This window comes from Hyaena hyaena, unplaced genomic scaffold, assembly GCF_003009895.1.
Source record: "Hyaena hyaena isolate Hyena2069 unplaced genomic scaffold, ASM300989v1 scaffold_598, whole genome shotgun sequence".
Lineage (NCBI taxonomy): Eukaryota > Metazoa > Chordata > Mammalia > Carnivora > Hyaenidae > Hyaena > Hyaena hyaena.
Genome location: NW_024081233.1, coordinates 143,214 through 156,494, shown reverse-complemented (window position 1 = coordinate 156,494; position 13,281 = coordinate 143,214). Strand labels below are relative to the sequence as shown.

General features: G+C 41.4%; 1 protein-coding gene across 4 annotated transcripts in view; it reads left to right on the top strand.

The window, feature by feature from the left end:
- The window catches only part of VWA8 (von Willebrand factor A domain containing 8), a 349,620-nt gene that overhangs the window by 295,113 nt on the left and 41,226 nt on the right, over window positions 1-13,281 (top strand). For 3 of the 4 annotated variants that reach the window (XR_005532644.1, XM_039257082.1, XM_039257083.1), the window contains exons 38-39: window positions 5,614-5,722; window positions 8,832-8,988. Coding sequence is in view for 3 of the 4 variants with exons in the window: in XM_039257082.1 (XP_039113013.1) it covers window positions 5,614-5,722; window positions 8,832-8,988 (266 nt within the window). In the remaining variant the exon portion in view is untranslated. Of the gene's footprint in view, window positions 1-5,613; window positions 5,723-8,831; window positions 8,989-11,276; window positions 11,377-13,281 lie in introns of those variants that run through there. The other variant, XM_039257085.1, reaches the window with a different exon arrangement.

The window sequence follows — 13,281 nt, the reverse complement described above, 5'->3', positions numbered from 1 at the left end:
GTCACCCTAATAGGCATTTGTCTTAAGAGCCAGGGAATAGACTTAGTATAAACCCTCCCTTGCCCCATACTTGCCACCTCTACCTGTTTGCTCTTCCTAGACTTTCAAACAAAAGAAAGACCTAATTCCTCAATTAGTGTTAAAGGCACTTACAATGTGAATGCCATTTGGGGTTATTCAGTATGAATGTATATCAGCTACAATGTAATTTCTTAATATCAATGAGCAAAAACTCAGTCCCTTCCCTGCTTTGTGAGGATGAAGAGGGATTAAAGAAGGCAAGGGGTCATTGAATATTTGAAAGCAAATGTTGCCACCAGCCAGGGAAGAACTGAAGATGAATTGCATACTTGATGACTTGCCAGAGATTGAAATTGGAACCCATAGAAGATACCTACAGACAAAGGTATCTTTGTCATGCATTTCATTAGAATCTACATGTTATTTATGAAAACTAGATGAGGGTCACTTTTTTTTTAAGCCAGCTATCTTCATATGAAAGATCATCATTGTTCCTCAGGACATATTAATATGTCTGTCATTGTGTCTATAAAGAAAATTTCTAATCTGTGAGTAAGAATAACCTCAGACAGTAATATGTTTTAGGCTAGTATGTTCAGTGCCTTATTATGGCCTGTATCACTCTGTGCTATGACTTTGTTCCCCTTTATACAGTACCCTTCTAGAATCAAAGATCCTGTTTCATGTATCTCTGTGTCCCAGTGAGTAGCAGATGTACCATAAACATACCCAGAAATGTTTGCATCAGAGGATGAATAAATCCATTCAGTCGTCTGCGAATCACTCAAGAAAATTGTACTCAACTATATTAAGTAGAATTTCTCTACCGACATTGTGACAATGTTGACAATTTTGATTCTTTGCAAAAATGCAAAGAATGTCTTCTTGTTAGAAATAGGACATCCTCTGAAAGGTGAGGACAGTAGCTTCTGCCTGCTGCCCATCATTCATCCTTCAACACGTGAATTTATTAATGTGTGTGCAATTGACTCCAAGTAGCAGAAAACTCAACTGACAGTGGCTTAAACTCTAAGGTCATTTATGATTTGCTTATGTGGACGATCAGAGTTAAGTGATTCCAGACCTGGTTCAGCAGCTCAGCAGTGCCATCGGGGGCATTAGCTCCTCCATCCTTCTGTCTGCCACCTTCATCTTGTAGCCATCTGGTTATAAGATGTAGGTTGCAGCTCTGGGCATCACATCCTTGCTCTGTTTCCCAAGGCAGCAAGTATGTGTGTGTCCCAGGGCAGAGAAGGGCTGTGCATCCAGGACAGAGAGAGAGCTCTTCTTTGACCTGGGAGGAAGATCTTTCCCACAAACCTCCCAGTAGACTTCTCTTCCATCTCAGGTCTCATGCCTTTCCCTAAACCAGGCACTGGCAAAGGGGAATGCTATGTTTAGTCTCAGTCAACAATGATTCATCTGACTCCCATTTTAAAAGAAGAAAGAGGGAGTGGATGGATGCTGGGCAGGCAACTAGAAATATCTGCTGTGCCCCACCTAGTCTCCTGCTGGAAAATGAGAATCAGGTATGTTGTCCTGTTGTACCTCCAAGAGCTAATTCTTCTTCCAGCATTATAGTCTGACTATTTTTATCATCTTACTGATGGTTTTCAAAAACCCTGAACTTGAGGAGGAGCCTAAAATATATGAGCCTTGCCCAGAATTACAAGGCTTTAAGTGAGTCATGTCACTTCCCTTCTCTGACTTTGGGTTGCTTTACTCTGGAACATTTTTATGAGTTATATTTTACAAGATTCATGGTTTTTTCCAATTCACATAAGGGGATTCATAGGATTACAGCTTTTAGGATTACAGCACACTTCTCTAAACAGAAGTAGATTGTATCAATCGTGAAAAACACATCAGAGGTCTCAGCACGTGCATCAGTTCACATCAGAAGCTGTAAGGGTCCATGATATTTGTGGTTTGGGAAAACTTTTGATCCATTTAATGAATATAGTAGTGTCTATTTCAGTAATTGGAATGACTTACTTGAGCTCTTTCTAGGTGAAACCATCCCTCAAAAGAAATGCATTCCAAATCCTCAATACATACTTCAAAGTATTCAGTAGTTTATCAGCTTTCAAAATGACCAAAGGCTCCGTAGTACATGTCTGTCCCCAGGAGACAAACTTCCTCAAATGATAGACCTTCCCAAGGATCTGTTTCAGTTTCTGTCCTGGATTGGACTGACCCAGACTTCCTGCTTTGTACTTTTTATGAATCATTGTCAATTCATGTAAGAGATGCCCGAAAATGTCTTTGAAAACCCCTTAGCAGATGTGCGAGAGAAATATATTCCTGTGAGTCTAATAGCATTCATAAGTGACACAAAATTAGATAAACTTCCCAAAATGCCTTTTTTTTTTTTTTTAAGTGAGTGTCCTGGAATTTTGTGGCATGTATTTCCCTGGAATAAATCAGGTTTGGGCTGATGACTATTTTTCTTAAGAATTTGTCAATTTTGAAACATTCCTACACTCCCATTTGGGATTGGTGTATGACTGCCTTGATGTTGGCAATGTAAGCAATGCCATTTCCCTTTCCCAGCAGATGGCCTGGGAGACACAGGCAGCAAAGAACATACCAGTTCCTTTCTGCCCAGGAATTTCATAGCCAATTTTCTGCCTCCCTGATGGCCCATTTTAAGTGTCTTTGCAACTCTAAGAGCATGATTTTGGAAGTCACAGAGGGACAATTTGAGGGGCTTTTTCTTTTATTTTGTGCCATCATTTTTAGTATTTGTTCTTAAAAGACTGTTCTCAGGATACCTGAGTTGTTCTTAAAAGACTGGTTTGTTCTTAAAAGACTATTCTGAGGGCTCAGTTGGTGGAGTATCAGACCCTTGCTTTTGGCTCAGGTCATGATCCCAGGGTTGTGGGATTGAAGCCAGCATCAGGCTCCATGCTGCGCGTGGAACCTGCTTAAGATTCTCTGTCTCTGTCTGTTTCTCCCTCCCTTCGTCCCTGTTCTTCTTTCCCCTGCTTGCGCTCTCTCTCTCAAAAAATTTTTTTGAATAAAATAAAATAAAAGGCTATTCTCTTACACTAGAATATCTGGATCGTAGGAAATATCTGAAGAAGATAACTAATTTTTATTAAAGTTACTAGATACATAGGAATTTGCTTTCTATCTCTCTTCTGAAGTTTTTTTTTTATTTGTAAACAGCATACCTGAATACACACACACACACACACACACACACACACACACCCTAAAGTGAAGAATGATGTTCAGAACAGTTTTTCCAATAATGTTATCATTGCTCAGACCATTTTTGGAACTTCATCTTTTAGAATTGGCCTAAAGAAGACTCACAACTCTTATAAGCAAACTAGGCTCATTATTGTATAAGTGTACCTTGTTTTGACTAAAGCCACAGATTGATTACCTTATTTATAAGGTTTGGAATCATTGAAATCAGAGCATCTCAACACTAGGTGAAATGGCAGAAATCATTTAGTTCAACTCCCTTAGTTCCTGATGAGAAAGTTGAGGGCCAGAGAAGTCAATTGACTTCCCAAAGAGTACATAGCAAGTTAGAAAATAGTTTATACTAGAAATCAACTCCAAGTATCCTTTGACTGTTTATTAAAATTCAAAACTACTTTTAATACACAGTGTCTGCTATTAAAGATATTAAAGAAGAATCTGTCATGGACTCTGTAGATCCTTCCAGAAGCAGTCCAGAAGTTGTTTTGAGCAGCGACCATATTGTTGTAAGAAAAAGCATCTTTTAAAAAGCTTATATTAAGCTTTTATATAGATTTCTTAAATTAACAACAAAACAAACCCTATCCCAGTTTTTAAATGTTCCTTGTTTTTCTCATTTCTCATGGAGAACATCTACAGAATGATCCAAAGAGCTCCGAACAGTGTCTGCTCAGCTGAGGCAACTTTGTCCTTGTGCTGTGCTGTCCAGTGAAAACACCACTAGCCACATGTGGCTATTTAAATTTAAATTTTAGTTACTTAAATAAAATTTAAACTTCAGGTCCTCAAGCACTCAATGGCCATGTTGGACTAATAACTACCGTATTAGACACCACAGCTGTAAACATTTCCATCAACATAGAAAATGTTTTTGATTAGTGCTGGCCTAGGATTCTTATAGTCAATATATATTTTAATCTGTTTATCTCTTATATTACCTCTGGACAAGTTAAAAGGTAATTTAAGTTTCCTGGGAAAGTTTTTTAAATGTTTATTTGTTCTCTGAATGTTTCTAGCTATTCTGCATAGTTTAATTTAAAAAAGGAAAAATATTTATTTTCACCCATTTTTAGAGCATGATTATGTGTGTGGGATTCATATCAATTGTCTTGTCCTGGCTGCTGAATTTTCTTAAAGTATGCTATAATTGTGGCCAAAACTCTGTTAATGCTGCCAAAGCTGTTGGCAGAAATCTCTTTATGATGTTGTAACATTTGAAATTAACTAGTCTGTACGTAGACAAGAGAAGTTATGTTGAATTCATTCTTAATAGCCATTTTACTTGCAAAGACTCTATATTACCCACCTACCTTCATTAATCCAACATCTAGAATGATAGTCCAGGTCCTAACAAGGAATGGGTCCGCTCTAAAGACTGATCTGGCCTCATTCTCTGGTCTGTGTGCAAGCCCCACCCTGCTCTACCCTGAGCAGTTAGAGAGCACTGACCAATCCTCCATGGCTTTCATACTTCATATGATGTCCTGCCAGTACATCTTCTAGAAGACTTTTTGAACAAATAAATACACATTTTATTTGGTCTGCCCTGAAATCATTACATTTAACATCAGGCTCATAGGATTCATGAAGTGTGACTGCTTTGAGTTCTTTTTATTGTAGAATAGTATCTACTGAAAGAACTTAGTAGGATTGGAATTCTTGGGTAATTATCAGTCCTTTTGCTGAACCTGTGCTGAATGAAATCAGGGACCAGTGAGTCACAGGCTCTCACAGAAGAGGCCTAAAATGCAGCTTATTCTGTTTGCCATTGCAGGAATAGTAAATCCAGTTTTAACATAAAGATGAATCAGGAAATCTACAAAGTACCATAATAAAATTAGAGAGAGTCCAGAAAATAAGCAAGCAGTTTTTAGTGTCTGTGTGTATAACTTTAATATATCACTGCAGCACACATTTGCTATTTTTGTTTTCCATATGTTTTGTACAAAATATTTCTCAAAAGGATTGAATTTCTTTGAAAATTAAATAGGTAAATGTGTATCTGCCATGACTCAACTGGAATAGCTGGGCAGTGGCCCTTTAAACCGTCCGGAGAGTATCAGTCTCTGGTGAGATCCACTTTCCCTGCTTCTCATAGGTGTTTGCTGTTCCTGCTGTGGTTGCTCGCGGCGTGTGCTGCACCAAGATAATTCTGAAGCTGCAACTCAGCCCAATTTATTTTCTTTTCTTTTCTTTTTTTTTTTTTAAATTGAATGTCTCCTTCCCAGCTAAATGGATGTGAAATCCGGTAAGTTGTTTGCCAGATGCTAAATGGCATCTATTATGTCCTGTGTCCTGAGGTTATTTTCCTTTGTGTCCTGCAGTCTCTGGTGTTGCTCATGAGATAGTGATAATATTTCAATTCTTCATTTGTAGATAACAATCAACAGAGATAGCGGTGAAGACGTGAGTTCCCCCAAACACGGGAAGGAGGACCCAGACAACATGCCCCACGTGGGCGGGAATACTTGGGCTGGTGGAACAGGTTGGTAGCACCGGCATCCTCCTGGGTCAAGCTTCCTAAAACTTCACAAGTCTGTGTAGACTGCACACCACCCCTGAGAAGGTGCAGGAACCACTTGTCTCCTCCACCTCCTCCGTTCGTCAGTGGGACTGTGCTTTTGCCCTGAGTCCCAGCGTGACATCACCATGTGGCGAAGCTCTGGCAAAGCCCCACAGACACTGCCAGCTTGTGACCTAAGACCATTCTGACCCTTCCAGAGTGGCCTCATCAGTAAAAGGGGAAAACACTAACTGCCTTACCAGGTTGTGGTGAGGATTGTATGAAATTGTGATTGCTGAGCACAAGCCCTGGTCTAAAGAATGTATTCATTAAAAATGTTAATCCCTTCCTCTAAATTCCATGCCCTTGGGATCACGTCAGCAATCTAGAGTAAATTCTTTCTTGACCAGCTGACTTGGAAAAGAAACGGTCCTTACCTTCCACAGCTCAAAAGTGAGTATGTTAGGATGCAGGATTTTGAGATAAGAGAGTCGGTTGCAGTTTGAGCCGATGGCCGTGGTCCATTCCTTCCTCTTGGCTGCCTGACGAGAGCATTGTTCCCATGACGGCTGCCTTCCTCCTTCCTCTGCAGCAGCTGGACACACACATCTGCTGGGCTGCAGGAACAGGGCCAGACTGTGTGTGCTCTGTCTGATCTTATCTATGTCTTGTGCTGGCACGAGCTCCGTGCTTCTCCTTCCCTGAGGATGCTGTGTGCCTCTTGGCCTTGACAGCCTCGGGAGGAAATGGGTTTCTGTGCTGAGACAATGCGCTATCAAATAGACCCCCTAGACTTCTTGCCTGTTCTGTTTATTCATCAAGCATCAGCTTTAAAGGAAGGGTACTTTTAGAAATGTCCTTTGATCTCGAAATTAGTGTCAAGACAGCACGATTTAATCCATATGGAATGCGTTGTGGAAGAGGTGGCCCGATGTATGTTTCCCAGCAGTGGACTACTCTGGAGCTGGGGTTCTTACTTGCTAATTACCTGCACTCTATTAGCTCACCTCCGTGCAGAGTGAAGACCCTAATTTTGCATCCCCCAGCCTTTATTTTTCTATCTACCGAATTTTTTTTTTTTTGCTTCAACTTTTTTCTGTCATTCTCCCTTAGAATTCTCTACATTGAGCCGAGCTCTGACCCAAGTCACCTAATCCCTCTTTCATCATCTAAGCCCCTCCCTTGCTTGTTTCCCCAGTACCTTAGGAGCTGATTTAAGATGTCTGAGATTAGCTTCAAAATGATGCCTTGAAGTCTAGAACCTCTAACCAGAGTTTTCATTTAAGTCATACAAGTTAAAGGCTCTCGGAAGTATAGGTCATGCAGAGCTCTCCCTCTTGCCCTCTCCATCCCCGTGTGACTTTCCCGAGGGCCCCTGTGACTCATGTGGACCCCCACACAAGACTCTGAACGCTTATAGGTCCTTTCCTCTTCACCAAAACTGATGTCACCTCAACACCTAGGAAGTGTTAAGCTCTAACCCATGACCCACTCGTGCCTAAGGAGAACCTGCTGTAGGAAGGGAGTCAGGTCACAGAAGCAGCTCTTCTGCCTCTGTAGCTCGTCGTCCATGTCCGGTTACCTGCCCCTCCCCTCTGCCTGCAGGCTGTCCCTGAGTGAGAGCCGGCAATCACACACATCTAAGAAGGAATTTTCCACCACCAATTTCTAAATAAAAATGAAGTCAGATGTGCTCAAATCAAAGAGTAAACATACTATAGTTAATAGGCTGTTCTCATGGGGTTTCCCAAACTTATGGTGTTTCCCAAAAGGAAATGACCTACCTGGACTTTCATAAGGGAAGCAGTACATGCTGAGTTCTTACTTTTAGTTTGTTACACCAATTAAGGCTCCAAGGGGGAAAAGCTAAAACATAACACAATTTAACAAAAGCCTAAAAATTTCTACTTTATAGAAACTCAGAAATGACCTCATCCTATGTGATAGGAAGTTGTCTAATTAATAATAGTAAGAGCAACCACCTACATAGTTCTTATTTTGCACCAGATACTGTTCTAAGCATTTTAGCTTCATGACAACCCCAAGAAGTAAGTAACATTAGTATCTCCATTTTACAGATGAAGAGACTGAGACACAGTTAAGGGACTTCCTTCAAGAACACACAACTAGTGCATTGAGCCAGGATTCAAATTCAGTCTGTCCAGTTTAACTTACAGAGTTGTACTATGTAACATTGGTATACAATACGGCAGGATGTGATACTACATTGCCCTCCCAATACTGAATTCTCTTCTAAATGCCCAAGTTATGTCTGAGTGAACAAAAGAAACTGATTACTAGTATTTTAATCATCATAAACAGAGGTAAAACTGGTAGCCCAGGGGCCGAATCTAGCCAATATATGTATTTTGAGGGTCAACGCAATATTGTAAATAACTTGAGTTTTAATGTATTTAGACGAGGCAGGTTTGCTCTAGCTAGCCAACATCCTCACTACTTTTTATAGTATTACCTACCTGGTCCTCTAGGCATTTACCTTGTGTTTACAACATAAACAGTTCCTGCAATATTACATAACACTCCAAGCATGCAGACTTGGGTTTATATTGGAAAACTGTCCTGCCACTGACAGTGTCTAAAGCTGACTGGATCTGTATCCTGGCTGTCTTTCTCTTATTTTAAGGAAAAATAAGGTAACATGCAAGAGACAATGAACCCAAATTATTCATTTGGGTTAATAAATACATACCTAGTTATCTATGGTGTTCAAGCCACTTTTGTAGGTGCAAAGATATAAAAGTACATAAGATATAATCCCACGCATCATATAGTTGGTGAGAAAAGAAAAAACAAATATTAACCGGTAACAAATAGGAGCCAGGTGTGATCCTGTGAGGTAGAGTCATCAGATGAGGTGTCTTGAAATATGGGTAAACTTGGCTGGATGGAGAAGAGGAAAGGCATCCTAAACAGGGGGAAAAAACCCTTTGTTTCCAGGAGACCATCATCTGAACATTTAATTACTAAGTGGATACAATTCATACGCTTCACAGGACTGCTTTAAAGGCACGATCTGACTTTTGTGGTCTGCATCAGTCTTGTCACCTGGATTTTCATGGTTTCCTTCCAGGGGGAAGGGACACCGCAGGTCTGGGCGGCAAAGGAGGTCCTTACCGCCTGGATGCGGGCCATGCCGTGTACCAGGTGTCTGAGGCCGAGAAAGACGCAGTTCCCGAGGAGGTGAAGAGAGCCGCCAGAGAGATGGGCCAGAAGGCCTTTCAGCAGCGGTGAGTGGGCAGCCGCAGCGAGAGCAGGGTGGCTGGGGGTGCAGCGTGGTGGCAGTCCCCGAGTAGACCCCAAGTCCCATGAATCTCTACCTCATGGAGCAACTGGGACCACAAACTGACACCTACACCGCCAGCCTCCCCCACAGAGGCCGAGTGAACATACTGCCTCATCCTTTCTGCTCGGTGTATTACATTAAATGTATTCATTACGTGTGACTGTGTAGAAAAAAGAATTGAACACATTGGAAAGTCAAACCAAAGATACTGCTCTGAAGAGAAATTAAAGTTCAAATCACTCCTTCCATCCCATCCTGTTCCTAGGCCCCATAAAGAATTTAGAAAACTCTGAGCAAGAGTGCCTTCCTGCCCTTGGGAATCTTGTAGGACTAGTACACACACGCACACACTCAAACTCACTCAGTCATGCTCACGTATGCTCCGGAAGTTAGGACTGCAGCAGGCACATGATACAGAGCTGTGCCTCCTGCCAGTGCAGAGAAGGGTGAGGTTGGTGAGGTGGAGCCTGAGCTCAGCCAGGATTTGGCTCAAGAATTCTCGGAGGGGAGACACCAGCGCAGGATGAGCATAGTGCCCATGGCAGAGAGAGCCAGCTCGCCTATCCAGGATACAGGGTACCAGCGGGGGTGGTGGGAAGTGAGGTCGAATGTGGAGTCCCCGTCAGTGGGCGGAAGCCTTGAAATCCAGGCCAAGGAGCCTGTGGCTTTTAGATGATCCGGAACCAATCTGGGTCACTTTGATTGGAACCGTTTAAAAAATAAGAAGAATCCACATGATACTTTCCCTAGGCATCCACATGTCTAAAAGCAAAAAATACCAAAGGGCCCGCAATATCCCCTTCAGATATTGAAGGGATATTCAGTTTGAGGGAATTGGTAGTGGTTCGGGAGGCAGATTTACATTGTTGTGCTCAATGAAAGGGCTGGGTGCAGTCAGAAGAAAGCACCCTCAAGTGTATGTGAGTAATGAAATTCCTCCCACGTAGAACATCTGGTACTACGATACATGCTGTGCTTACACATCCTGCAAGTAAACAGCACAGAACAATAGGGACAGAAACACAGGCCCTCTGGCCACACCCTCGGGAAAGCCTGCCAGTGTTAGGACCCTCATATACCTGGGAGGTAAACAAGGCAAAGTGTTCCTTGAGGCTGTTCTACGGCGTCTTTGGAGGCCTGGAGCAGTATCCTCACCTGGCCTGACTTTGCTCTTCTGGGATGGGTGACTTTCCTCTCCCTTCCTCTCAAAGACATTATGGGGGACAGATAACTGTCTTAGAAGTGAGAATAGTTTAGGGGCGCCTGGGTGGCTCAGTCAGTTAAGTGCCCCACTCTTGATCTCGGTTCTGGTCATGATCCTATGGTTCATGGGATTGAGCCCCAAATCAGGCTCTGCACTGGTAGCAGAATGGAACCGGCTTGGGATTCTCTCTCTCTCTGCCCCTCCCCTCCTCATACACTCACTCTCTCTCTCTCTCTCTCTCTCTCAAAATGAATAAAAGAAAAGAAGAAGAAGGCAATGAGAGCGGTTTAAACTTCTCCAAAAAAGCTGGGAGGAATGCTATATGAAATTTCTTGTTAGAATTCAAATACTGCTCTACGTGTCATATAAACAATAAAACATCCACTTAGGAAAAGAATCAAAACCACATTAGGAACCAAAACCACATTAGTAGGCCTCGACTAATGAGTTCCTATTGTTGCCATCCTCAGAGCCTCATAAGTAATTATTCTGACTCAAGTTTTGCCTAAGTGGATAAATAAATAGATTACTTTGACACACATATAGTTCATGGGGAGGCAGAAAGACCTTTCAGCAGCACTTGGGCACAAGTGTGCAGCCCATTCTCTGATTTCCATAATAGGGACAAGGAACCTAGTTCTGTTAACCACTGCCCTACAGGGAGGGGAAAGAAGCATCTGTGGTAATAAGGCAACTAAATATAGTAGTTACAAGAGAGGAAGGAGATGAAATGGAGAAAGGACTGAGAAAACCATACACCACTACTAATTACTGCAGAGAAGAATTACTGCAGAGATGAATCTAGCCCATGTAAAAGAGAAATTTGTAAGGTGGTTGAAAGAAAAGGTGGATGAGAATATGAGAAAGGAGAGGAAGAAATAAAAGCACATGGAGATCCTGAGAAAGACAGGGCATAAGCAAAACATAGATAGCAGAGAGGGTGCTTTCAACTGCATGGAGTAAATGCTTCTATTTGGTGAGTATCCAGGTTAGTCCTGCTAAAGATTTTTTTTCACTTTGTATTACAGAACTTTTCAAACATAAACAAAAGTAGAGAGAAAACTTTAAGAACCCTAAGGACCTGCTCTCTCAATTTCAAGAAGAAAAATCTGGCTCCACTCCCAGTCCCCACCCCTAGATTGCTTTGAAGCTAATCCAAGACGTCCTATCTTTTGACTGTAAATATTTCAGAGTGTATCTCTGAAAGATAAGGGCTCTTTTAAAAAAATAAAAATACATAATACAATTATCATGTCCTTAAAAAGTAATAATTCTTGGGGCGCCTGTGTGGCTCAGTCATTGGAGCATGTGACTCTTGATTTTGGCTCAGATCATAATACCAGGCTCGTGAGATCAAGCCCCAAGACAGTCTCTTTGCACTGCATGGAGCCTGCTTAAGATTCTCTCTCTCTCTGCACCTCCCTGCCTCTCCCCTGCTCACATGCCTACACTCTCCCTCAAAAAAGAAAGAAAAGTAATAATTCTTCACTATCATCAAATAGTCTGTTTTAAAGCTATTTTGCAACTCTAGGCATATGTGGAATCAGGTCAGGTCTCTCCATTTATGCATTTATGTGCTCTGGATATTTTCTCCATAGTTCTTATCCCTCTGTCCCTTAATATTTATTACTTATGTGAAGAGTTGATTTCTCCTCCCCTGGCTTTAAGTTCCTTGAGGTCAGAGTATTTTGTTCTATAACATATCCCCAGTGCCTGTACCCCAAACCTAGTGCATGGCAACACTCATACATGCTTGTGGAATAAATAATATGCACAAGTAATGCTTTATTCAAAGACTGGCTAATACTCAATTCGGAAACTGGCTAAAACTGGACGGAATGGGGGAATGGGTTAAATAGGTGATGGGGATTAAGGAGTGCACTTGTGATGAGCACAAGGTGATGTATGGAAGTGTGGAATCGCTATATTGTACACCTATAACTAATATAACACTGTATGTTAACTTAATTGGAATTAAAATTAAAACTTAAAAAAAAGAAGAAGAAAATGGCTAAAACCAGACTGAAAGCCAGTCTCATCTCATCCATCAGCCTAGAGGTCCCTCATATTGCCTTAAAGAACCTAATACTCCTGATATGCTCTTGACACCATTAACATAGCCTCTAGTTACCATTCATTTGTATCTGGATTCCAATTCAATACCTGTTCCTACACATCAAGAATTGATTGATATTGTGCACCTGAAACTAATGCTGTAAATTAACTGGAATTTAAATAAGAACTTTAAAAAAAAAAAAAGATTCATTCAGGAAGACTAACAGAGGTAGACAAACATAAGACATGCAGAAGACAGGTCAGAAACATTAAAGCAACAAAACGTGAATGAAATCGGTGGTGAGGTATTTCACGTGCCTGAAAGAGCATTTAAGGTGGGTGCCGGCTATGGAATGTACCCACTACCATTTGTAAAACTCATCAGCCTCACACTATAGATCTCAACTTATGTTTGTTTTCCTTATAACTGATCCAAAATTATAGTATTTAAGTCTGACCTATAAGAAAAGTAAAATGAGAACTAAAATTCCCAGACTCTTACGTAACAATAAATATACGCTTTAAAAATATACTGTGCCAACAAAACACAGTTAGTCCACATAGATTACTAGGATGTGAAGCAGCTGTGTCTTGCAGTTTTGATCAGGGTTAAAGCAGCAGAAAGGCATATTTCCAGCTAGTTTTGTGGGCTTGAGATTATTAGCACCAGGAAGCTTATCTGGTCCAGAGGCTAAGATTTCCTATTTTCTTTCCCCATTCCCTCCTTCAATCTTCATCTTTCAGAATTTATCGGCTTTGAGCACCTTGTAGGTGATCTTTCTGAAAGCTGACACAACCTGGAATATGATTTCCAGATTTCTTTATAATTAAAACAGCATGTGGTGTGTTTCTGGGCACAGTGTGACCATGCCAGAGGGAACCTTATCATGGGAGCAGATTCTAATCTCACTAAAAAGGCCAGTCCGCCCAAAGTGACTTACCAACTGCCTGTCTCCTTTCCTGGGGGGGGGGGGGGGG